Raw genomic sequence first — 26152 nt, 5'->3', positions numbered from 1 at the left:
TTCATCAATTCCCAAATATTTATACACTCCCTCTTGCTCAAGTTCTTTTATATCATATTCTTGTCCAAAACTGATATTTTCCTGGTGCTGCAGTTTTCCTGCTTTAAAGGTTGCTTTGCACACTTATCAAGACCAAATGACATTCTTATATCAACTGAAAAAAAGTTTGGCAACCTGCAGCTGTGCTTTCAGTTCCTCATCTGATGAGCTATACTTTTTAAATCATCAACAAAGATAAGATGAGAAGTTGTTACAGTTTTTTGTTTTTTTAGGAGCCAAATTGTGTCCATGGCCTAAACTGTTAAGTACACAGCTTAATGGGTTAATGGCAAGGCAGGATAACAACAGTAACAGAGAGTCACCCTGGAATATCTCCCTTTGAATTTTTATCCCTTGGATAATAATCTGTCCTTTATCATAGCTTAATTGCAAAGTGGTCTGCCACTGTTTCATTGTCACTGTAATGTAGTCAATCAGTGTAGGGTGTATCCTCTACATTTTTAAACACTCTTTTATCCATGAATGTGGGATACTATCAAATGCTTTTTTAGTGTCAATCTATGCCATACTTAAATTCTTCCCCTTTTTACAGTTCTCCAGTATGACTTTATTTAACAACAAATGATCTTTTGTTCCATATGACTTTCTTTTATTGCCCTTTTGTTCTACTGCCATAATTAAGTTTTCTTCTAAATGACTATAAATCCTGTCAGCATCAATTCCTGTGTACAGTTTATATGTCGTCAGAAGGCAAGTTATTGGTCTATAATTTTTAGGGTACCTTGCAGGTTCACCCTTAAGTAGCAGCACTGTTTTGCCTGTTGTTAGCCAGTTTGGTGTCTGTTCGGGGTGCACACTTATTCATGGCTAAATCATTGTGCAAAGATGTTAATACTTTTAACCAAAAGTTAGGTACTGCATCTAGGCCTGTGGTTTTCCAATTAGAGGCTTTTCTTAACTCTGTTTCCATCTCTCTGGCTGTTACTTCATCCCATTTCATATCCTGCATCTTTAAACTTCTTATTCTTTTTTTACTTCTTCTATCCATTTAGCATCTTTATGTTCCACAGGACCTTAATAGATACTTCTCCAAAATGTATTTACTTCCTCTTTTTTGCCAGTCTTTCAATTCCTTTTACCTTATTTTCCAATTCTCTATAAAATTCTTTGGGTCATCAATAAATTGCTTATTTTGATACTTTTCCTTTATATTTATCTGTGTATCTTCTATCTGCCTGTGATGAAATTTGTAGTTTGTTATTAGCGATAATGCATGTTAGATCCTTGTCTGTTCTAATACTGAGCATTGCTTTAATCACATATATCTTTCTTAGTATTTTTGTTGATCTGTTCCCTCTTCTATAGTCTTCTAAGAGTGACACTTCTTCTCTTAATTGCTTTATAGTTTTCTCTGTTCGATACTTCCATGATGGTATTCCATTTCTCCCCTTCCTTTCCCTCGCTACCCCGTGCTCTTGTGGTAGAATTTTATCAGTTATTAATTTAGCAGCACAGTAATATATCATGTTTACTTCTATCACATGTATCTTTATGGAGAGTCCTAATTACTGCATTCATTTGTTTTATCAGACTTCTGACTTTTTGGGTTTTATTGACCTTCTGCAGTCTATTTCTCTCATTGATCTTAATATATCTATCCATGTCTATTAAATCAAGCATCTCTTCTCTTAGCTCATTTTCTTCCAAACTGAGGGCACATCCCTTGTTTTCCATTTCCTGTGGGCATTCTATAAAAGGTTCTATAGCATCTTCCTGTGGCGCATTCTCTTCAATTTCATCCTGTGCCTTCAGTTGCTCTGTCATATGAGAACTCACTGAACTATCACTCCTCAACATTGACTGCATCAGTTTCCACAGTTTCCTGTTCCTTTCCCTGCTGTCTAGCTTCAAGTGAACATTTATACTGGTTCATAGGTTCATAGGTTCATAGGTTCATACTAGGCTATCTGCCCGAGGGCATTTACAAGCCTAGCCCATAGTTTTGTGGCTTACGCCACCCCTTTAGTATGGGGAACTATACCCATTATTTTGCTGTGCCTCTGTTGAGCAGTGACACTGAGGTAATCCCTGGGGTTTCCTGTGGAAGGCTCCAAAATATCTTGAGATGGCACCTGATCAGTTGCTTCCTGTTCCACTGGTTTCCCCTTAATTTGGATATCCTGTTGTGGTGCTTTCTGAATTAGATTTTCTACACTGAAGCCTTCACTTTGCAGGTACTCCATAATCTCAGTTTCTATTTCTTTAATGTCTCCATTACTAATCTCCTTTTCTACTTTTTCTCTGTCTTACTTTTTGTATTGTGAAGTTTTCCATGTCCAGATTCCTTTGCCTGTACCTCTCTTCAAATATCTTTGGTGCTGCTCTTTTTGTATTGGATAGTTTTGCTTTCTCCTTTGCATAAATATTATACCACATTAAATCTCTTTTTCTTTCCTATGTCCATATTTCTTCTTCAGATGTTTCCTGATCTTCTTGTTTCTCCTTACTTTGGGGACTCACTCCATCATGCTGTGATGTAACCTGTATTAGACCTTCTACTCCAAATCCTTCACTTTGCAGACACTCCATAACTTCAACTTCTTTTTTTTTTAACTTCTACTTTACTAATCATCTTTGCTACATTCCAACTTTGTTATATTATTTTTTTTATTGTAAAATTTTCCATATCTGGATCACTTTGACTGTATTTCTCTTCGAACATCTTTGGGGCTGCCTACTTTATATTGATTAATTTGGCTTTCTCCTTTGCATAAGTATTGCACCATATCAAATATCTCTTTCTTTCCCATGTCCATATTTCTTTTTTATATGTTTCAAATATCTCTAGGTTTTGTTGTTTATATTTTTGCACTTCCTCAGATGTTTCTTTTTCCAAACAGATCAAAGTTTCTTGATCTATATACTGTTTTTCACAAATCTGTTGTATTAATGAATGCAAACTTTCATTAGAAGCTTCTGACAGTTTTTCTAGCGAAAGTACTTTTATTTCCTCTAATTTCTCTCTTAATCATTTTGTATATCTGGTGTCTGGAAAGTCTGGGCTTTTTGCAGATAGCAACAATACATAATTTCTTTCTTATCCTCAATAGTCCACTCTGTCATCTTTATGGCTCTTCTTTGGCCTATCAGTTTTTGTGATTTTTGTGGAATGCTACTTTCTTCTACAACAGGGGGCCATCCTTCCCCTGGGCCTAGCCTGGCCCCACTGTAGGAATGTTTCCGTATTTTGAGGATTCTACACTGTCATTTTTCTAGTCCTGGCATCAGTGTGCCTACCAGGATTGAGCACTTTGTTATCCTAGGTCTTGTGCACCAAGCTATCTCTTTTAATTCATGACCGACTTCTGTCCATGATATGTGCTATATAAATACAGTCTCTATATCAGTGTCGCCTTAGTGAAATTTTGTGAAAACAGGGTCCACCTCACGAAGGTACTCACCAAGACTTGAGGATGAATTCAATTTCAGCACGACTACTCTTCTTTGCTTTTCATCTCTTCATTCGGACCCCATATATAAATACAGTCTCCATATCAGTGCACCTGCAGGCATTACTTAATGTTGTATTAGATATTTTTATTCTATCAATGCCAGTGGGTCATGTAACATTCTTACTTAACTATAGGTAATATAATTTATATAGTTCCATTTTCTCTTGGCAGACTTTTTAGCTTTGTCAATATTCTTTCCTCCCTTGACCATACATCTCTTATAATTTTTTTACCTCTCCACAGCTAGCCATTAGCTGCCAAAAGTTCCTTTTTTTGTTCATCAGATCTACATGGCCCATCCTATCCTCCCAGGGCTGAACCGACCCATGTTTGGGGATGTTAAGAAGACAGAGAATACTGGTGCAGAGTCTTACGGTTGACTGGAAGTGTGTCCTAATTCCACTACCCTGGAATAGCCTTGATAACTCCACTACGGCTGCCTTTGGGAGGTGCATGCCCACTTCCACACACGTGCAACCTCCCAACTACGCGGTATACTGCTTACATTGTGTGGCTCACCAGGCTCTAACTGCAGCTACTCCAGCGAGCCTTTCCTGCCTTCCTCCCCCCAACTGGATGGGTGAGCTGGTGTCAGCTCCTTATTCCTCTCCTGTCTATCCAAAACCTAAGCCACATATTGAACATAGATCATCTAGGAGCACAGTCAGGGATTTATTTCTGAAGTGTTTCTCCCTGAGCCTCCGCTGAAAATTGGCTTAGTTCCAAGTTGGACTTTCCCGGTAAATAAATGTTAAATAAACAAAATAAATAAATAAATAAATAAATATAAAATTTCTTTGTAACAAGGGACCAGTTTAACATCTCTTATAACCGATCTTACTACAAAAGTTTCACTAATTCCTCCTGATGATTTGAAGTTTAGGAGAAGGATAATGTAGAAATATTGGCACAAAAGTTAAGACATTAGTGAACGTACACCTTCATCATGTTGTCCAATTATGTGGTTAGGGATAAGGTCACATGTCATCCCTTATTCCTTCTTTGATTTTGAACTCACATGTTGTAAACAGCTAGATTTCTTAGCATATGTCAAGCTGTCCAGTTTAGGAAGTTTGGTTTTCTGCTTCTTGAAAAACAAATGTAACTTCACAACAAGCTTACGTGTTTGGGATTCAGTAAGTAGCTTTTTGAGTCATCACTACTAGGTGTTATCAGCTGTAATATATTTTTACAAGACTGTCTTGAATTGGCTGGTTTGTCTTGCTGTAGGGTGTGGTGGTGACAGACAAATTAACTAATGTCTTGACATTTTAAAAGAAAAAAATATTTTATGCTTTTCTGCTAAAACTGCAAAAAAGTACAGTGATGTATATTAGACAACTTAGTACAAAATAAAACAAAAAGAATCAACTACAGTTCCACAACATGCTATTCTTAACATGACAATAAAGTATACCAGAATCCTTGTCAACTGTGGGTATGGTTTGTACTATAAAATCTCAAATTTCAGAGTGGCATGTCCCACTTTATGGCAACCTTAATCCTGAAGTACTAAACTTATTTTGTGTTGCATGAAAATTGTCAGGTTATGAAAGAAGAAATATAAAGACAGTTGTCCTTTGTGCATGTGTTGTGATACGACTGAAGATGAATCCAATTTCTGCTGTGAGGAACAATACTTTGGGATAAGTTAAATGCAGTCCTTTGAAAAGCACTGACCACATCATATATTTTAAGGTCTGAAAAGTTATAGTATAGCTCTAGTAATATGCATTTGGAATTTAATCTGGATTTTACTTGGCAATAATAGAAAATACTACTTTTTGCTCAATTACTATAATAAAGCATTCACAATTTCCATTTTCAAATTCTTCTAATGCAATAATGTGAAGTGAGTAGGAGGTAAAGACTTCAGTAAGATAACATGGTATATGGTTCAAGTAACAGCAACTAGAAGAAGAGTGTTTGTTAATGAGACTGTGAGATTTTCTACGTGATTACAGGTCATTTTCAAGGGAACGCATAATTAACAATCACTGTGGAACTACAGTGAGTTATAAAAGACAGTGTTTTGGAAACAAAGATGTTGTATCCTACTACAGTTAATATATTAAGTGTCAAAAACATTAGAGTATTGTTTTTACTGGCTCATTTAAGATACACCTGCAAAACTTACCATAACTGTACATGTTTAAGTGTGGTCACTATTGCAGTCATTATAGGGAACTCTGCTTCAGGCTGAGATCAGATGTCAGGTCAGACTTTCAGAGCTGAACACTCTTCTGCCTCAGCTGGGCTAATGTCACCTTCACCTTGTAAGTTCTCATACACCTGGTATATATGTCCAGCTCCATCTTCTGTTCATGCTTGCCTCCCCTCAGAGTAGAGAATGAAGAGCTTCACAATTTGACAAGGTCACATGCTATCAAAACAAAAGAGCCAGGCTAAGTTCAGATACTCCTTTCCTTCCAGAGGAACCTAGCAAAACAAAATAATGGGGGAGACAAGGATGTGGCTTGGACTCAGTAAGGAGGGAGATGGGGAATGCGTATCCACCCATACCTCCTTCTGTCCAGGATGTAGAAGAGATGGAGGGAGGGAGGGGCTCAGTACTGGAACAATGACCACACTTGGAACATCTACAGCTGAGGCAGGCTGGTAAAACAGTGCCACAATACTCTTCATTTGGGTCACTGCTGCAATCATCACATTACAGAATATTCTCAAAGCTTACTCCAAAGCAACTCTGGTGTGGCTTCAGAACTGTACAGGACAGCATGCCTTTCAAAGTGGCTGAAGAAACCCTGCTGTTATCAAGAAATTAAGTCTAACATGCAATGCTTGGAAAATGTATCTACCAAAACCCAGGTGGCTACCTCCAATACAACCCAAGTATAAACCCTTTTTAGATAAATGATGGTAGAGGTTGTGGGCCCTGGTGGAGTGGGATCTGATTCTTCCTTGCAGATGTTCACTACAGTTTTGTGGCAGAAAATAATACAATGGGCTATTCAGTGGAAATAGCTTGTTTGTTAAAAGGCCACATTTCCTTATTTTCAGCAAAAGCAACAAACAGCTGACCTGAATTCCTAAAGTTCATTCTGTCCAAGTAATATCTAAATTGTATGTGTACATCTAGGGGAAATCATATTCTTTTCTGCTTTACACTTAGTGTTTGGAAAAAGGACTGGTAGCTAGATAGGCTGTTGCAGGGCCACTTCTGTTATGAATTTGTGAATAAAGGAGGAATTAGTGCCCTGAATGATTCTATTCTTCTGAAGGGTAAAGAACAGTTGTTTTCACACTGAGACTTGAAATCCAGACATCCTTATGACCGAACTGACTGCTATTAGAAATACTTTTTTTCAGGATAACAATTTTAGGGAAACCATAACAGCTGCTCAAAATGTAGTGGGGTCAGTTTTCTAACTTAATGTTGAGATCCCAGGCTGGCATCAATGTCTACCTGGGATGCCTAAAATGCAGGATTCTCTTCAGAAATAGCTTGAATGGTGGTATGGATGACAGGGGGGATTCCAAGGACAATGAAAAACAACAGTGATTCCAAGTGGAAAATGTATTATTATAAAAACATGTCTTAGCGCCTCGACCACCACAGCCTTCAATGAGCACACAATTCATGGTAAAGATACATTCCCTTATATACAGAGTGTAAATAACTTAATTAATAATAAATCAATTAAATAATTAAGTATTAAAGAAACTGCACTCCCTGTTAGATAAAAAACCCATACCAAAAATACAAAAATATAATATAAATATAACACACAATATCTAACCTATTATATCAAATATTTCCAATTAATCTCCATATTTAAACCAAAAGGTGATAATGTATTATATTTCAATATAAAAATAGATTCTTTATATAATAACATATTTTTTAACAATCTATGATTTCCTTTTTTAATAAAGATCTGTTCTAAAACAGTAGCTTGTAACAAATCAGCATTCTGGTTATGGGTTTGTAAAAAATGTAAAGCCACAGAATGATCTGTGGCACCCCTTTTAATATTACAAATATGTTCCTGTAATCTAAGTTTAAATTTCCTCTTAGTCTCTCCAATATAAAATAGATTACAAGGACATTTAAGGCAATAAATAACTCCCTCTGAGTGACAAGAAAATTGTTTATTAGGTATAAACCTTTTATTATTTATTCTGTCGAAGGATATTCTAATAAATTGGCATATATTGCAAGACTGACAAGCAAAAGTACCAAAGTTACTTATTGGAAAATTTAACTGTTCAACAGGATGCCTAAAATATGCTCTTATCAACATATCCCCCAAATTTTGTCCCCTTTTATATGCCACCAAAGGACTAGAGGGAAGCAATTTACCCAATGTTCTAGTACCATGGAAGTAATTTTTTTTAACTTTTTTGTTTGGTTCCCAAGTGTTCTCCTTTGGGTACTAGAAGCCTACTTTCCCAAATCATATCTATCTAGCAACCTGCTTTCTGTCTCATTAAGGAGAGTGTTGCACTCTGGTGCCAGATTCCAGTGGCATTGTAACTGGAACTGTAAAGGAATTTGTGAGTGCCTCTTAGAGGTGGTGGAACTGGGAGTCTTGTTCCAGGGAGGCAATATCTAACACATCCTGGAAAGCCTCTTGGACTGGAGGAATAGCTAGCTGTTCAAGAGGACCTGGTCCAAGAAGTCCCATAGCCCTTTTCTAGGAAAAAGAGGCTTCTTGCACTTGTACTCTCGTAAGTGAGAGAGTACATCCAAATAACGTTCTCCAATGATGACTCAGAAACCATAATGTCTTCACTATCTGTGTCGCAGAATAAAGGTGAGGATATCTGGGATCTATAATTCAGGACTCCATCTTCATCCTCAAGCACTGGGTTCAGAATTTTTTTCTGGGGATGCTTTCCTGTGTCATTTGCTACATCTAATTCCTAATGCAGAGGTGCTAATGTTGGGGCCATTCAAAAACTCTCATAGAACTGCAGGAACTCTGCACCAGCTAGGTGCAGTTCTGTGAGGGGGCGGGGAAGACAGTAATCTAGGCAGTCCACCCACTGATAGCATGGGTCAGGGAGAGTCCTGCACCGCAGAAGGGACCCTAGGTTTGAATTTATGTGCAGGGGTCTTAGGCACCTGAGAAGGGACATTTTTCGGTTTATTATTTTTAGTAAGGTAAATGTTCATCTGAATAAAGACTGTAGGAATACCACCCCCTTCCCCCTTAACAATAAAATGGTTCTCCTTACAGGATGCCTGGTCATTGTCCATAGCAGGTGGAGTCTGAGCAGATGGCATGTGCTTTGACATGGTGGCTTCCAAGTGTGCCTCTGGTGGTCTCCAAGTGTGCTTTAATAGAGATCTCAACCCTAACAGATAAGGGCTAGTGAGTTGGTCAACTGCCTCCATTGGATTGGTGTTTTCAGACTTGGGTCCTGTCTGGAGTTGTCCAACTCAGAGGCATCCATGTTATCCTCCCTAAGCTCCTCATTTTGCTTTTGAGTGAGTGTCTACTATACTAGCCTGAGGGTCAGACAACATGTTGAAGAAGGTGGAGAAGTTACTCTTGAAAAACACTTCTAACAGTTTCATAGCTTTGGCAAACATGAATGGACAAAGCAGAAAACTCTGATAAGTTCTTTTAACCACAGAAATGGTGTATGACTACTGTATGATTAGAGATTGCAGTTGTCTAAACACTGCTGCAGATGTGTCAGTCCCAGTATCATTGCCATTTTAAACATAGCTGTCTGTGCTTTTAATGTCCATGAAGGCACATTTTTACTGTGTCCTACACAGTTATTGGAAAATAATTATTTACTGTGAATGGATATGAAAGAATTAATTTGATTTTTATAACTATTAAATTATCTGGATGTTACAGGTAAAATTAAACATAGCATATTATTCAGCTATGCAGGTAAGACATGTATAGCATAACCTAAAAACAGAAATATAAAATATCACCAGCTGATTTCTTTGTTTCTGTGGCTAGATTAATATGTCACTGGTACAGTTTAGAAGTAATATGATGTCAATAACCACTGAATGTCTTTTATCAGCATTACAGAAAACAGTGACAAGATATGGTATGGTTTATATGGGTACATATGTCTCTCTAGGGAAGGGTTAAAAGTTAAGGGAACCTTTGCAGACATGCACTGTTCTTTTTGTACAGCAGTGACAAATGATTCACAATGGCTACACCCCTGTGGTGCATCACTCTTAGCCACAGCAACCACAATGTCATTCTGTCAGACACACACGACTGAGGCCACTTATTTGGCCGCATCTTCTGTCCCACTACAGACATTGCAAAAGGTGTCAGACATATGCCTAATATTGGTGGTGGGTGGGGTAAAAGGGCAAGTGCAGTTATGGTATACTCTTTGCACTTTTAACAGTAATACAGAAGCAATACTTAATATTTCCGAAATATTACTGAAGACAGCTTTGGTCATTGTACTACTTTGATGACTTGGAGCTGTCAGAAAATAATTCTAACAGCATAACTGTGCTGTGACAATGTTTGTAATGATATTTCTGATAATGTGGAGAGGTATATGTATCCCCAAATGGAACACTGATAATCTGCACTGTACTTTACAGCTACATTAAAGTAAAAAAATACAGTACTTCTAAATAAATCTAGAAAGCAGTACTTGGCACTGAAGTGCTGTCCACAAATGCTTTGTGTTCTTTCTGTTAGACCAGTAAATGACATAGCACTAATGCATAATGTGTAGCTTCATAGTGGGATACCTAACAGTGTCGTGGGGAGGGAATGTGCCCTACTGGAACCTTGATAGTCTGCAATGTCATTTAGATTTGCACAGAAGTAACATACAGTAGTTCCCCAAAATCTTGGAAACCAGTGTCTATCACATGATTAGCTAAATTCTGCTTTGCATTTTATCAAACAAGCAACAAACTGCCATTCTGTACTGACAAACCTTATTCTGTGATGCCAGATATTTGTGGTGTGGTGTGGGGTAGTTTCTCAATGTCGATGTGACGTTCTGTACTGCACCTTACATTACACAAAACTAAGGTACAGTGCTACAGATTCATTCTGGAAACCAAGGTTGGCATTGTAGTATTACTAAATGGAGCTGACACATTCTCCTTTGCATTTTTTAGACTGAGAAGCAACATACACTGTTTATGAATAATTCTGTAAATATACACTAGTAAAAGTTCTGTGCACTGCAGTAGCTCAAAGCCTATTCCTGTACCAAGGTGTAAGAAGAATGGTTCAGGAAAAAATACTACAGTTTACACTTTGCTGAATGAATAAGCTGTATTCTGTGTGTTACACTACACACTACTCTTATTTGTCACCTTGCCAGAAAGCAAATTTCATTTACTGACTGTAACCTGAAACCAACTAGACCAGCAATTTTCTACCTTTTTCATCTCGTGACACACATAAACTAATTACAAAAATCTTGCAGCACACCAACAAATATATTTTTTGTCTGACAAAAAATAGGTATAATTTTGATTGATTGAAAAACTCGTTTCCTCTTTTTTTACTTGCATTTAATATTTAATAAGATATCTGAGCTTGATGTTGTTTTAGAATGTCTTTTGCGCAAGGTTGAATTTTGGACAGGCATACTCTTAAATCTTCTTCTAAGGTTTCTAGCTGCGGTATATTTTTGTTCTTAATATTACTCATTGCAGAAAAGCTTGATTTGCACAAATATGACATGGAGAAAGGAAGAAGTGCTTCTATTGCTTTTTCTGTAATACTGGGAAATTCACTTTTAAGAGATAACCAAAATGAAGTAGTATCTGTTGTTGAATGTTTAAGTGTTAATCATCTGTCACTTCTTATCTCTGTCAATTCATCCTCTTCTGTAATATTTAATTTGCCAGTTTGCAAGAATTTAAGACAAATGGATCTTTTATCCAATCCAAGGATAATATATCAACTGAGGGGAAAATATTTTGCAGTATTTATACTAAGTAAGTTTGTAAAATTAGATCGATAAGACTTCCATGCAATTTCCACATTTTCGTTAGCTCAAACATTTCTACTGCATTTTCTCTTCTGATTCTTTCTTCCCAAAGCATTAGTTTTTCTTTGAAAGCATTAATTTTGTCAGTGGAAGTAAGAATATTTTCACAATCTCCTTACATACTTTTATTAACTGAGTTCAAAGATTGAAACAAATCAAAAAGAAATGCAACCTTATTGCATCAAAGCTCATCACTGAGAAAGTCAGCTAACTGAGATTGTTGAGTTGTCAAAAAAGTTAGAACTTTCTCTTTTTGTTCATAAAATCTTAATAGAACTCAATAATTAGATAACCACCTAACGTCTTTTTTATTTATTTATTTTACATTTGTTTACCGGGAAAGTCCGACTGGATACAGGTCCATTTTCAGTGGAGGTCCGAGTAGAAAAGCTCTAGTTACAAGGACAATGTCAACATATACTACCATACATAGAGTTCCAGTTACAGACATTTCAGCAGTTTAACAAACATACAGGATACTATATCGATGACAAATAAAGCAAATGTAGAAGACATGCATTTCATTTCATGGTAAAAAGTCCCATCATAGCTCATATTGCTATAGTTGCAGTTGAAATAATCGAGAGGGTTATCCACATACAGATGCAGTTGCTACAGATGTGAGTGAAATGATAAAGGGGGTCATAAACTTAACAGATAAGGTTACTACATCCTGTAAATTAAATAAAGAAGGCAGAAGATTGTTTGAGAAATCAGGACGGCCTAATCAGGGGAGTAAAAAGAACATAACCAGGTGTCCACTAGGTGTGATATGAAGAGCTTTTTGAATTGTGAAACAGAGCTGTTAGAAGTTATTGAGTTTGGCAGCTTATTTGAAATTTTAGGAATATAGTTAGAGAAGAGAGATTTCACAGCTGAGTCATTGGCTTTGGTGGTATCTAGAAGGTGCTGGTTACTGGAGTGAAAAGATCAGGCTGAGGTGTATGACTGAAAGAGTTTTTTGGAGAGAAGGGCTTTTATCGGGTTGGTGGAGAATTTTGTGGGCAAAGGTTGGTTGATTATAGTGTAAAAGATATGGGAATTTGACACAATTAAGCAGTTTTAGTGCTGTACAGTGATGTGATCTATGTAAAGCTCCAGTTGCAAATCTTGCTATTTTATTATAGCAAGATTTCAACTGGTTTAGGTCCGTTTTGCAGAGACTGGTTAATACTGGGGAGGTAGAGCAGGGTTGATAGGAGGTATGTGTGGGCTATGGTAACTTTTGTGTTATTTGTAGGAAATTGTTTGCATCTGTTTAAGCAACCTCTTTTCTTGTGAACCTTTTTGATGGTTTGAGCTATGTGAATTTCAAATTTCAGATTGTTATCAATTTCTACCATGAGCAGTTTAGTGTGAGTGCTTGTGGTGATCATAGACTTTCTCCTGACAGGACTGGGAAGATGAGGGGAATCTGGCTGGGCTAAAAAGGTAGAGCTTAGTTCTGTGAGGATTGAGAATTACCTGGAAGTTAGTGATCCAGGTTTCTACTGACAGAAAGGAATCTTGGGTTTTGGTCTGGAGGTCTTCTACTGTAGGAGCAGCACATACTACGGTGGCGTTGTCAGTGTATCCATATTGTACTACAGAGGCTTGTGGTACTGAGGTCCTGAGGTGGTTAGTGAATATAGACAATAATGACTGAGCAGTTTGGAACCCCTAAGGACACTGGAAGAAAAGCAGAGAGTAGGTATTGCCATTGGATGTCTTGCAGTCATTCTGTTAGACAGCTTTCAAATCATGTAACAGTAGAATTGCTGAGGTTTAGAGTGGAGAGAATATTGATGAGTTTATTGTGACTGACCATGTCAAAGGCCTTGGATAAGTCTAAAAATATGGCTGATACAAATTCTCCATTGTTTCTGTGATGGTTAACAGTGCTAGTAAAGGATAGTAATGCTGTGGTGGTGCTGTGAAAGGGACGGAAGCCATGTTGGGTGTTTGATAATAGTTTGTGTGTGAGAAGGTAGTCCATTAGTTGCATGTGCATCACTCTTTCTAGTATTTTGGATAAAGGAGATAGAATGGCAATTGGGCGATAATTGGTGAGTTCAGTGAATTACCTCCCTTATGTAGTGGTAGAATGTGGGAGGTTTTCCATATTATGGGTACCTGGCTTTCAGATACTGAATGGTTTATGAGTATGGCTACTGGCTATTGCTTCAGCTGCACTTTGTAGAAATTCTGCTGGAAGGTTGTCAGTGGCTAGAGTTGGTTTAAGTTTTTGAAGTAGTTTTTTTTACAGTTATTACAGATACTGGGTGTAGGTTGAAGTGGGAGGTCTTGGGATTTGGTGCTGTTCTAGGGGGCAAAAGAGGTAGTTTCTATGAAGAATTTATTAAACTGGGTTGCAATATTATCAGACTTTGTTGTTGGGGCAGGGGTGGTGGATTTACCTAGTTGAAGTATGTTATTAACTGCTGCCCAGAATTTTTTTTTTTTGGGGGGGGGGGGTTGTATGTATATTTTGGATGTTTGGTAATAGTTGATTTTGTCTAATTTTATTATTTTTTTATTTTATTCCAAAGTTCTAGATATGCTTGCTTAGTTGTTTGTGGCTTTTTTTCTTTTTTTAAATTGTTGCCAGGCTTTGTCTCTAGCCTTGAGTAGGGATCTACATTTTTTTAGTTAGGCAGGGCGCATACTTAGATTTTACTCTGATAGTTCTAGGGGGAGTATGGGAGATTAGTATGTCTAAGAATGTGTTGTTGAATGAGTGAACTGCATCAAGAGGTAGCTGTTTGAGAAATTCCCAGTTACAGCTGTTTAGAGTTATGATGAAGCTATTTAAGTTGATTTTTTTGTTTCTGATTAAGCAGAAGGTGGGTTGCATAACTTGGTGAGTCTGAGTCCTAAGAAGGAAGGTTGTCTGATGGTCACTTAGACTGTCTAGCAGACATGCCTGAGAGGGGTTGCTAACTAAAATCCAGTCAAGAATTGACTGTCTTTTGGAAGATTTATCAGTCCTTGTAGGGGAGGTGATGAGTTGAGTAAAGCCATAGTTTATGTGGGAAGATGGATTTTCTGAGGAGCAGTTAAGACAATCTATATTGAAGTCTCCTATCAGAATTGTTTCTTGTGGGAGAGAATTGGATATCCAGAGTAGTATGTTTTCCAGAGTGGGGATATTGTTTCCTGGTGGGATGTAACCACCAATAATATTAATGTGTTTTTTGGGATTAATTTTTAGTTTGGTAGTGATAGGTTCAGTGTTGTCAAATTTAGGAATGTTTATGTCTATGTGGTCTAGAATTAGGTGATTTTTAAATAATAAAGCCACTCCTCCACCCTTTCTAGATTTCCTGTCTTTTCATATAATACTGCAATCTGGGGCTGTTATTTCATTGTTATTAATAGTGTATGGAATGTTGTTAACTTCTGTATGGAATAACAACTACATGTGTGAAGTTCCATTTAAAATAGTGCTGCAAACAATCTTGATTGTAACGGCCTGCTTTTTATATAACTGACAATTGTGACATTCACCTAGTACTAGTTTCAGCTTGGGTACCAATGATTTTGATGCTACTACTTCTCTGTGGAGAAAACAATGAGTACAAATAATTCTAGAAATTTTTTTTGAGCCAGTGTAACAAATCCTTTTATACTTCATGACATACAGTGGGCACCATCCGTACAAATATTGATGCAGGAGAAATTATGTCAGTTGCTAGTCCCTCCACCAATAGGGGCCTATTGTCCTTGAGCACAGCCATACTCATGTGTATTCTGGCTAGTTGGAGCATTTATGCCACAGTACCTTCCCTCCATGATAATTCTTGTATTTACTTAATTCAAAATAAAATGGAGGCAAAGTGGCTTTTGGCGGGTTGTGGATGGACATTTTCAGTGGCAGCAACAGCAGGCGAGTGAAGTAATCCTTAAGTTTTAAAAGGCTAACTATCTTTTTAAAAAATCTTGTGGCACGCCTGTTGTCCTCTCGAGGAACACCAATGTGCCAGGCACTGGTTGAAAACCCCTGAACTAAACCATACTCTGTATCGTTTTACCTGCAAATTGCTTTTATTGAGGAAAATTAAAAAATGAAACAACTGCACATGGAACACAGATATCACACAAGCACTGAAACAGTTATAATATGGGAGGCAAATCCATTTCTTGCACATAACATAACACAGGATCATAGGATCAAAGAAGGTTACTAGGCTAATGGCTCTGGGGCTCTTCATGCCTAGCCAAGAGTTTATCCCCAAAAAATAAACCTCAGTTAGCACCTGTTGCCCCTGTCAATGAGCGACAGAGGTGGGGCCCTGGGACAAATTTGCCTTTTCCCATCCACTCATCAAGGTTGCACTTGAAGAGGATCAGCGAAGTACTCTGTTTGACATACTTGTATGGGAAGTCTATTCCAGAGATAGGGTAGCCTCTGGGAGACAAACCTGCCTCTCCAGCAGGTTTTGTTGATGTCGCATATTAGATTTAGGCCTTTAAAAGGGTAATGCACAAGGAGTTAGACATGGATATGGAGCATCTCTAATAAGGCAGGGTCTGAGATTGCCTTACAGGCAAGACACAGATCACCTCTGAGCAAAATGGCAAAATTTGTACTGCAGTTTCTATGAATCATGTTATTACTAAAATCTGCTCATTCTGCTAAATAAAATGGCAGCAAATAAATTTAATGTTATCAAGTTTGTTAAAAAGCTGAGGTGTAACAAGGGGCTCTAGCAACCTGGGCAATATACACTTGCCCCCCCGTCAATAAAGGAACACAATTCCTGTCACTTAATGACATCTTGTCTCAAAACATTTTCTTAAGGTTGAATTGCAATCTAATGGCTCATGAATACATTTTAAAAAAAGAGCAGTCTGACAGTTTACAAGCTGCCATTAAGCAACCGTGATTGCTTACAACTTGTAAACAATCTTCCATGGGGTCCAATTTTTGTTAAAAGGTATGCAGTTTACAAGTTGTCTGCAAATGACTGCAATGACAATTTTCTAAACTGTCAAAACTGTTTTAATTTGTCAGCTCCTACAGTATTGCATTGTGCAGACACCTTGTTTACCTTTCCTATAGCAATAATTACATGATATGGTAGAAAATAAAAGGCAATTTAGTAGGGCTACAGAGAATAAATACTTCAGAAAAAAATAATTCAGTAACAAAAATAAATAAACTAATAAGCAAATAAAATAAATAAAACATCTACAACCAAATAAATAAAGGTGACGAACACTTAATCACATGCACGTATGTCAATGAAGGCCACCAATGGAAGAAATGAGTACAGCAATGTCAGGTGCTACACAATGTAGTTCAGACCATCAAAACTCTTCTCTGTAGCTGCAGAAAATGTATGCTTTCAGAACATACGAGATTATTTATTTTTCTACTTTGTCATCACAAAGAGGCCATGGCTACAGAGGTCAGTTTTGTGGGGATCAAAGAGAAGCAACTGGTATGTACTAAAAATTCTGATTTCTATACTGAAACAACATCTTTATAGTTTAAAAAAATAAATGTCATTGTAGGTATTGCAATAAACTACAAATTTATACCAAACTACTTTAAAATATATATAAAAGCAAACATGAATTTGAAAACATTACAGTTATTAGCAGCATATATGTTACTTACTCTGAACGTGACATATGATTGAGCAAGAAAATGCTTCTTATTATTCCTAGAAAAAAGAAAAGATAAGGGTAAAAACACATTGTGTTGTGTTACCTCACGTGATACATTTCAATTAATTACTTATCACTGTGTCTGATAGTAATACTGCACTACTTTGGGACATGCACAGTATCATCAGAAATTACAAAATAGGCTTTGAAAGAATTCCTGAAAAAAAGGCTTTATGCTTTCGACTCACTGGACACATTAAGAAAATGGGACTGTACGCTTAATCTTGAAGCGCTGTAACCATACTGTCACCCCTAATTATAAAGTGATACTGTAAAATAGCCTGTCATACAGCATTATTACTGTTGGTCAGGTAAAACTAATTAAAAATGAGTGTTTATTTTTAGGATTCCAAAAAAAGCTTTTACTTTCATTATGGATCATTAGGACTCACATTGGTTTTATTATGGTTGGGGAATCAAACACAGGTGTGCTGAATCTAGTACAGTAACATAAAAATCATCATTTTAACTGTTAAGGTAACTAACATACCAACAGACTGATGAAAATTACTCCAAAAAAGACTCAAAAGTTAAAAATAATTTGTATGTTCAACTGCAAAATAAGTTTGTGGATCTTTATTTAGGCAGAGGCTTTACCAAATAATGACCCTACTAATCTAAATTAATTATATAAATGAATCAATGCAGATGATGTTAAAGATGGGCACAGATAAGTATGCATTAAGCCACAAGCAGGTACCCACACTGGCCTCACCATTCCTACAATTGATTACATGATATGGTAACAAAGAACAGTTTGAAAATTGCAGTGTGTTTCTGTGTGTGTGTGTGTGTGTGTGTGTGTGTGTGTGTGTGTGTGTGTGTGTGTGTGTGTGTGCGTGTGCGTGTGTGTGTGTACGTGTTTGTGTATGTACACAAACACACATACATATATATAAATATATATATATATATATATATATATATATATACACACACATATATATATAAATACATATATATAGGTACATATATATATATATATATATATATATATATATATATATATATACAGGTGTGTTTAGATATGTGCAGATACAGATACAGATAAAAAGACAGAGCAAAAAAAGCCATAATAAACAAGTTCCATGAAGTTCAAACGGGAATACATTTTACCATAATCTTATCAATAATCTTCCCAATTACTGAAAGTTTGGAGACAGAAGCTATGATTCTTCACAGTATAGATATATAAAAATAGCTTCATTAATATGGGGGGCAAATTATTATTTTGAAACCTCTCATAATAATGCCCTATAATTTGGAAAGTATCTGTCCCAACCCAATCCAATCCAATACCAATCCATTTATAGTTTACCTGCCAAAATTTCTTCCATATTCCATCTGCTTATGGACACTGTTGGCAAAGATCAAGGTTTGCTGAAAGATTATGGAAAAGTGCAACACAGTTTGAAAAAGGTCTGCAACAAAATCAGCATTTCAGAAGACCTTGACACCATGCCGGTTGAACCGACAGTTTCAGACAATGATATTTTAGAACAAGCATTGTCCAACAACACCACTAATCCTTTCTTGGATGTTAATATGGCTGATGTTGAACATGGTTCGGAGAGGATTAGAGGGTCTGATGTATCGGACAATACAATAGGAAACTGTAAGTCCTTGGTTTATAAGTTCGGGTGACTTTTGCTAACATACCTAGGAACACAATATGTGAGAGATGCAACGACATTAAGAACTTAGAATCCTTGCTGTCTCACTCACAAGCCAGTACATCTGGCACTGAGAAGTTTGTCTGCACAAACACTACAAATACCACACCTTTAATACCACCCACACCTGTACAACATACTCCCACATATGTGGAGGTTCTCAACAAAAACATACCTAAACAAGAGACCTCCAAGGCAAAAACACACACGCACATCACAACCCACAGCACCAATCACCAATGAACATCGCAACCAACAGCACCTATCCCCACACATAATACACACACACCTCTGTCTCACAGCCTCTAAGACACAGCCACAAACCCAACATACTATTCATAGGGGACTGTACTGTGAGACACACAGATGTGTCTCTCACTAGACTAGACAAGAGGAAAGTCACGGTAAGTTGCTTCTCAGGTGCTAGAATCTGCCATATCATGCATGCACTCAAGTCACTCAACAACAGGTACTGTTATGACTCTGTCATAGTCCATGTTGGTGTGAATGACTTGAGACATACCTCTCTGGAATATATGAAGAGAGACATGATTGAGCTCACTGAATATGTGCTCCAGGCAGGTATGTCCCTAGCCTTAAGCAGCATACTATCATCACCCAGAATGATCCCTCAGTGCAGACAGAAAATGATTGACTTTAACAATTGGCTTGGTTTCTGGTATCATTCCAAGGGGATCCAGTAGCTGACTGCCTGGGAGGACATGCTTGACAGACCAAAGTGCTTTGCCAGAGATGGCCTTCATCTGTTCCCCCTGGGCTTTAGGCTTCTGGCAAAGGCTGTTGCCTCCCCCATAATGCCTTTTTGTAGCCAAAGTCATGAGGACAAAATTACCAATGTGAAAAATGTTTCTAAACAAAATTTAAAGGTCATGCTGCTAAACACTAGGAGTCTTAACATGAAACTGCACTCACTGCAAGCATTCCTCACCCTGGAAGATGCTGACATTTGTGCAGTCACTGAAACCTGGTTCAAAGCTGTGTAGAGCACCATAGCCTTACCAGGTTACTTGTCCTATCATTCTTTCAGACCCCAAATGGAGGGCTACAATGTCAAAGAAAGTGGAGTTTCAATATTTATCAAAGACATACACACTTCCAGGCTGGAATAAACAGTATGAAGCACAGGAGTCGCTCCAGGTGCAGTTAACTGTTGACAAAACACCTATTCAAATAATAGCTAGCTACAGACTCCCAACCATGACTCATGATGCCCATTCCACCTATCTGGACTTACTTGAATCCATCAAGACTCAGCCCTCTACCCTGATTCTGAGTGACTTTAATTACCCAACCATGGAGTGGAAGACCTATTCTAGCCCAAGCATGAATGCCCGTAGATTCCTCGACTTTGTCAATGCCAATTCATTGGATCAGCTGTTAGACACTCCCACGAGAGATGAAAATAACATGGACTTGTTACTAACCAACATGAGTAGCCAATGTACCACCCCTACAGTGTCATCCTCCTTGGTAAGATCCAATCATAAAGTGATCACTTTCAAAGTCACTGTCTCCCCTGACCCCCCCCCCTTGCCAGGGCCAAACAAAAAAAACTTTTCCAAAGCTGACTACAACCTCCTGAGAGCAGGTATAAGCAGCTTCATAGGCTCCATCCTTTCAGTTGGAATTAGCACTAATGTCCGAGCCTACACCAAAAAAACTATACGAGCACCTACATAGCCGCACGGACTCAGCAGTACCTGACAGGACCAAATCATCTTCCTCAAGGAACAGTAAACCTGCCTGATGGATAGCAGCAATAAACAAACTCTATAATAAAGGGAAAGATTGCTGTCCAGGACCAAGAAGGAGCATGTGCCACGTTGGAAGCAATCACTCCTTTGTCTAAACAAGAAAATCCTCTAAGGCTAACTTCGAGCCCAAATTGGCCACATCCACTAAGTACAATCACAAGGCCTTCTTCACATACATCCGCAATCTCAAAGGTAACATCAAAATCTGCTCTTAACTGGTGGTCAAGAGCACCATATACACAAACACCATAGATATAGCCAACCTGCTGGTGGACAGGTTCAGTGAAAACTTCACCCTCCCTGTCCCCCATCAGTAAACCAGGACAACCCCAGCACCTGCCCCCCTCCCCTGATCACCAGGGGGCAGGTCTTTAATACCCTCTCAAAGGCAAAAAATACAGCCTCCATGCGACCTGACAACATCCCTGGCTGCATCCTACATGAACTCAGGCATGAGATCTCAGCACCATTAGGCACCCTATTCACTCAAATTCTGAGCACCAGCTTTGTCCCAGCAAAATGGAGGACAAACACTGTCATCCCTCTACACAAAAGTAGAGCGCCCACTGACCTAGGCAATTATAGACCCATCAGCCTAACTAGTGTAATCTGCAATGCCATGGAATGCATTATCATAAACAAGGACACTGACAACCTCTAAGCGCTTCACCCCACAGAGTTTGGTTTTGTCAAAGGGAGATCATGCCTGTTAAACTCAGATGAGGGGAAGATGGTGCACACCACCTACCTTGACTTAGCCAAAACCTTTGACACTATTCCCCACTCAGGAATAATTGATAAACTCTCCCAGCTAGGCATCAACCCGTATGTTACCAGGTAGCTAACTGGCTCACTGATAGAACCCACTCAGTCAAAATAGGGGAAGCGACCTCTAGTAGTAGACCCATAACAAGCGGTGTACCCCAAGGATCGGTCTTGGGGTCTCTACTGTTCGGGAGATGCTTTTCTGAGGTGCAAGCCAAAACCAGTGATCTGTGGCTGACCAAGTTTGCAGTTGATTGCAAGCTGGGTGCTGTCTTAAATTCCCCCAGTGACGTGAACATCCTCCAAGAGGGCCTTCCTCAAACTAATGACAGGTGCCACAAGCATAGCTTCAAACTGAAATCCATAAAATGCATCATTATCCCCAATGGGGAAAATGCATCTTCACTATTTATGATATTAATAACAAAGTACTAAGCATACAATCAGTCATGAGGGACTTAGGCACCCAGGTTGATAGCAACCTGACTTTTGACCACCACATAGGTCCATAGGTTCATAGGTAGGTACTAGGCTATCGGCCCAAGGGCCTATGTAAGCCCAGCCAACAAGGTTCCCTGGCTTACACCACCCAAGAAAATTATTTTCCTGTGCCACTATTGAGCAGAGACACAGAAGTGATCCCCGGGGTGTATTTCCTATTTCCCATCCACTCATCAAGATTTTTCTTGAAGAGTGATAATGAAGAACATTGCTTGACACAGATGGGTAGCCTGTTCCAGAGTATGGGAAGTCTCTAGAACAGGAATCTATCCCTCCCGCATGTCCTGTTTATTGTGGTGACAAGGTTTAGGTCCCTAGAGCGTGTAGCTCACAGGGATTGGGATTTCTTTAGGTGTAGCATGTCCAACAGCTCTGGGTTTGACATAGCTTTATATGTTAGGCAGAGATCACCTCGGAGTAACCAATATGCTATGGAGTAAAGCTGGAGTTTTTTGAGGTGGTCAGTGCAGGGCTTTTTTTGGGGGCCAGTAATCCTATTTGTGAAGTACTTCTGTGGCCTTTCCAGCTGCTGTAGATGTCTTGTGAGGTACATTCCAAAAGGGGCGTTGTACTCTATAATGGGTCTAATGAGTGTCAAGTAGAGGGGAACAATGACCACTTTTTTTCCTGGATGAGAACCCTTTTATGATGTGGTGTGCCACGTAGAAGGACTTCCTGACTACTGTGGTGATGTGACTATCAAAGGAGAGACTACTGTCCACCTGGGTCCCAAGGTCTCTTATCACACATTTGGTGTTAAGTAGATTGCTGCCTATGTGGTGATTCATGGGTACATAGTTTTTACCAAATGGGATGACACTGCACTTTTTGGCATTGAGCTTGAGGCCATGGCTCTGACACCAGGCATCTGTCTCAGTGAGGCCCTTCTGTAAGATGTCCACATCATTTGGGGACTTGACTATGGCTCCTAGTTTGCAGTCATCTATGACCTTCGTTAGCCAGAGGCCTTCTGTGTTAGCCTGTACTTCAGAAAAGTAGATACCAAACAAGAGAGGTCCCAGGACGGAACCCTATGGTACTCCACTTGTCACTGCTTTGAGGTCAGATTTGGAGTCTGCAACTTTTACAGTGTGGGTTCTGTCAGTGAGCCAGTTGGTAACCCATCTTGTGACATAGGGATTTATACCTAGTTTAGTGAGTTTAGCTATAATTCCAGAATGGGGGATGGTGTTAAAAGCATTGGCGAAGTCAAGATAGGCTGTGTGAACCACCTTACCCTCATCTACGGCTTTAATTGCCTCCATTGTACAGAAAGGCTTTATACATGGCCCACCTCATAAGTAAGGGTATTTCATTCAGGAACAAGTAGGTCATAACATTCCTGTACTCCTTCCTTATCAGATTCATTATCGAGTACAATGCCCTCTTCAGCATGTACTTTGCCAAGCACATGCAGCAGCTGGAGAGACCACAGAGGTTCCTGACAAAGAAAATCTAGGGTCTCAAACACCTATCCTATACAGATAGGCTAAAAGCCCTGTCCTTCTAATCAGTCTTGTACAGATAGGCTAAAAGCCCTGTTCTTCTACTCAGTCTCGTACAGAGTGCTCAGAGGTGACCTGTGTCTGGCATACAAGGCCGTCTTAGACCCAGACTTAATGGAGTTGCTTCATATCTGTAACTCAAACTCCACTCATGCAATCCACATGCAAGGTCTCAACCTAGTCTGTGACGTTAACAGAACTTGTTGGCAGGACACATTTGTGTCTCAAAGACTTCCCCATCTGTGGAATAGACTCCCTCTCCATGTCAAGCAGAGTACCTCACTAGTCCTCTTTAAGAAGAGCCTGGATGACTGGATGGGAAACAGAAAATACACCCCTGGGATCCTACCTGTGTCCCTGCTGGACAGGGGAAACAGGTACTAACTTTGTGGGAACATGGACGAAATTCTTGGCTAGGCTTATAAGGGCCTCCAGGCCAACAGCCTAGTATCGTCCTATGAACCTATGATATTTTTTACCTGACTAAATGTATCCAAAGCAATACTGTCCCTATGGAACTGTGTACTTACAAATTTCCCAATGGGATTGATAAAAATAACCAAGTTTACATGTTATGTCAGATTTACAATGAAGCTGGGATTAAAGTCCTTAAAGTGCTACCATTCTAAACTTAACAATATAAGCAGGGAAATTAGGTCATTAAATATTATTATTTAGCAACATTCTTATTTTAACACCGTACGATATTTATGGGAATAAATAAGCACCAAATTATCAAGACATGTTTCCACATTGATAGTCAAGAAGAAGAAAACAATTAATGAGAGAGCTCTATCAGTACAACAATAAAACAGCTTATGTCTTGAAAATGGAAGAAGACCTAGAGATGCAAATATTTGTAGTAGTGCCACCAACCACAAGTGGTAACTACAACCTTTCATTCACTTTGGAAGACTTCCCTCCATTAAATTCTGGGCAAGAAGTCAATATTGACAATCCAGGTTCAAATTTAGGAGGCACTTTGGATGTGATTTCTTTAGATGAGTTGGCAGTCTCTAACTATGTTGGTACTAGTCAGACTTCCATCAACAATTGTTTAACCCCAGGAAGAGGAAACATAAGAGGAACCAACAGGGTGTCAAGAGGCAGAGGAAGAAGAAGAAGAGGAAGAAATTGGGAGAAATTGAGGTTAAAGAACTTGACAGTGGACAATGGTTCTAATTTGTGCCCTGTTTTTAATCTTAGTAATACAATATTTTCAGATTTTCATTTAAAAGTTTTGAATAAAGAGCCAATATGAATAATGTACTTTTGGATATCCATTTATTTTCAAGGAAGTTAAATCTTAATTATATTTTAAACAATGTTTCCAGTAATGATATGTTTGATATTAATGGTCTTAAGAAAATGAGTGTTTTTAACCTTGTTTTACATAATGCCCTTGATGTATTTGTTAAAGTTTGTGAAAGAGATGTCAGGAATTTTTTTCCAACAAAATAGCAAACAAAAATGGTTCAGTGTATCTATAGATGAATGCCAACCATTAATAGAAATCAGTAAAAATCATAACATCAGAGAAATGAAAACTGATAAAGGGACAAGCTTGGTTGTGACTGAACAAACAGCATACAAAAAATGAAAGAGTCTTTAGAAAAAGAAAATGTATCTAAAATTATATCTGAGAAAGACATATATTAAATTTAAAAACATTGATCTTTATTTGTTGGATTTATTGGAACACGGTTTTATCAACTTACAGGAAGATAAAATTATGTTAGTCGAACATCTCTGTATTAGCAAATTATTTAGCATTCCCAAAATTCATAAAGACCAATTAAACCCTTCATTTAGGCATATTGTTCCCCCTGAAACACACCAGAGTTGAATATATTTCTCAATAAATTGATCACTTTTTGAATCCCACAGTTCAAAGCACTAAATTCTATTTAAAAGATTTTTGGCTATGTCTTAATTATCTATTTTCATATAAAATTAGTAAACAAGATAATGTTTTAGCAACACTTGATACTAAATCTTTGTATATGAATATCATTCATACAAAAGAATTAGAATTGGTGAGACAGTATCTTGGTGGATATACTTATGTGGGTAATACCCAGATTAATACTATCTGTATTCTAATTGAACTGGTTTTGAATAATACTTTTTTTTATGTTTAATGATACTATCACCAACAACAGGGCATTGTGATGGGTGCTAAAATGGCCCCCGCATACATTTGGGTGCTAAAATGGCCCCCGCATACACCATTGTGGTTCTCAGTGCTTGGGAAATTGATTATCTAACTAAAAATAAAATGTTTTGGAAAAAAAACATTTCATACAAATATTATACTGATGATGCATTTTTCATTTGCCAAGGGACCAAAAAAGAATTAGATCAATTTCTTTACAATATTATACAAAGTAACATATTTTTAAATTTTACCATACCCAGTAATGGAACTAAAGGCAATGTTTAGATACAGAATAGATTTTAGATAAAAATAATTTAATATTTCATTGTAACACACATGCACATGTGTGTGTATGTGTTTGTGTGTGTGTGTGTACATATATATATATATATATATATATATATATATATATATATATATGTGTGTGTGTGTGTGTGTGTGTGTGTGTGTATATATATATATATATATATATATATATATATATATATATATATATATATATATATATATATGTATGTATATATACAGAGAGAGAGAGAGGCAAAAGACATTTAGGAACAGTTATTTAGATTTCAAAAACCAGCACCCCAATTTTATGAAATCACATATTATTAAAATGCAATATATTAGGCTT

The 26152-nt window shown here is 37.9% G+C and overlaps 1 protein-coding gene across 1 annotated transcript in view; it reads right to left on the bottom strand.

The window, feature by feature from the left end:
• LOC122794923 (probable ATP-dependent RNA helicase DDX60) overlaps window positions 1-26152 on the bottom strand; it is a 2818219-nt gene that overhangs the window by 2712205 nt on the left and 79862 nt on the right. The window contains exon 2 of the mRNA XM_044063516.1: window positions 17092-17137. Within this exon, the coding sequence (XP_043919451.1) occupies window positions 17092-17137 (46 nt within the window). The remainder of the gene's footprint in view (window positions 1-17091; window positions 17138-26152) is intronic.

This window comes from Protopterus annectens, chromosome 2.part1 (assembly GCF_019279795.1).
Source record: "Protopterus annectens isolate FY-2018-M chromosome 2.part1, PAN1.0, whole genome shotgun sequence".
In the NCBI taxonomy this organism is placed as follows: Eukaryota; Metazoa; Chordata; order Ceratodontiformes; family Protopteridae; genus Protopterus; species Protopterus annectens.
Note: the sequence above shows the minus strand (reverse complement) of the source record. Positions and strands in the feature narration are given on the sequence as shown.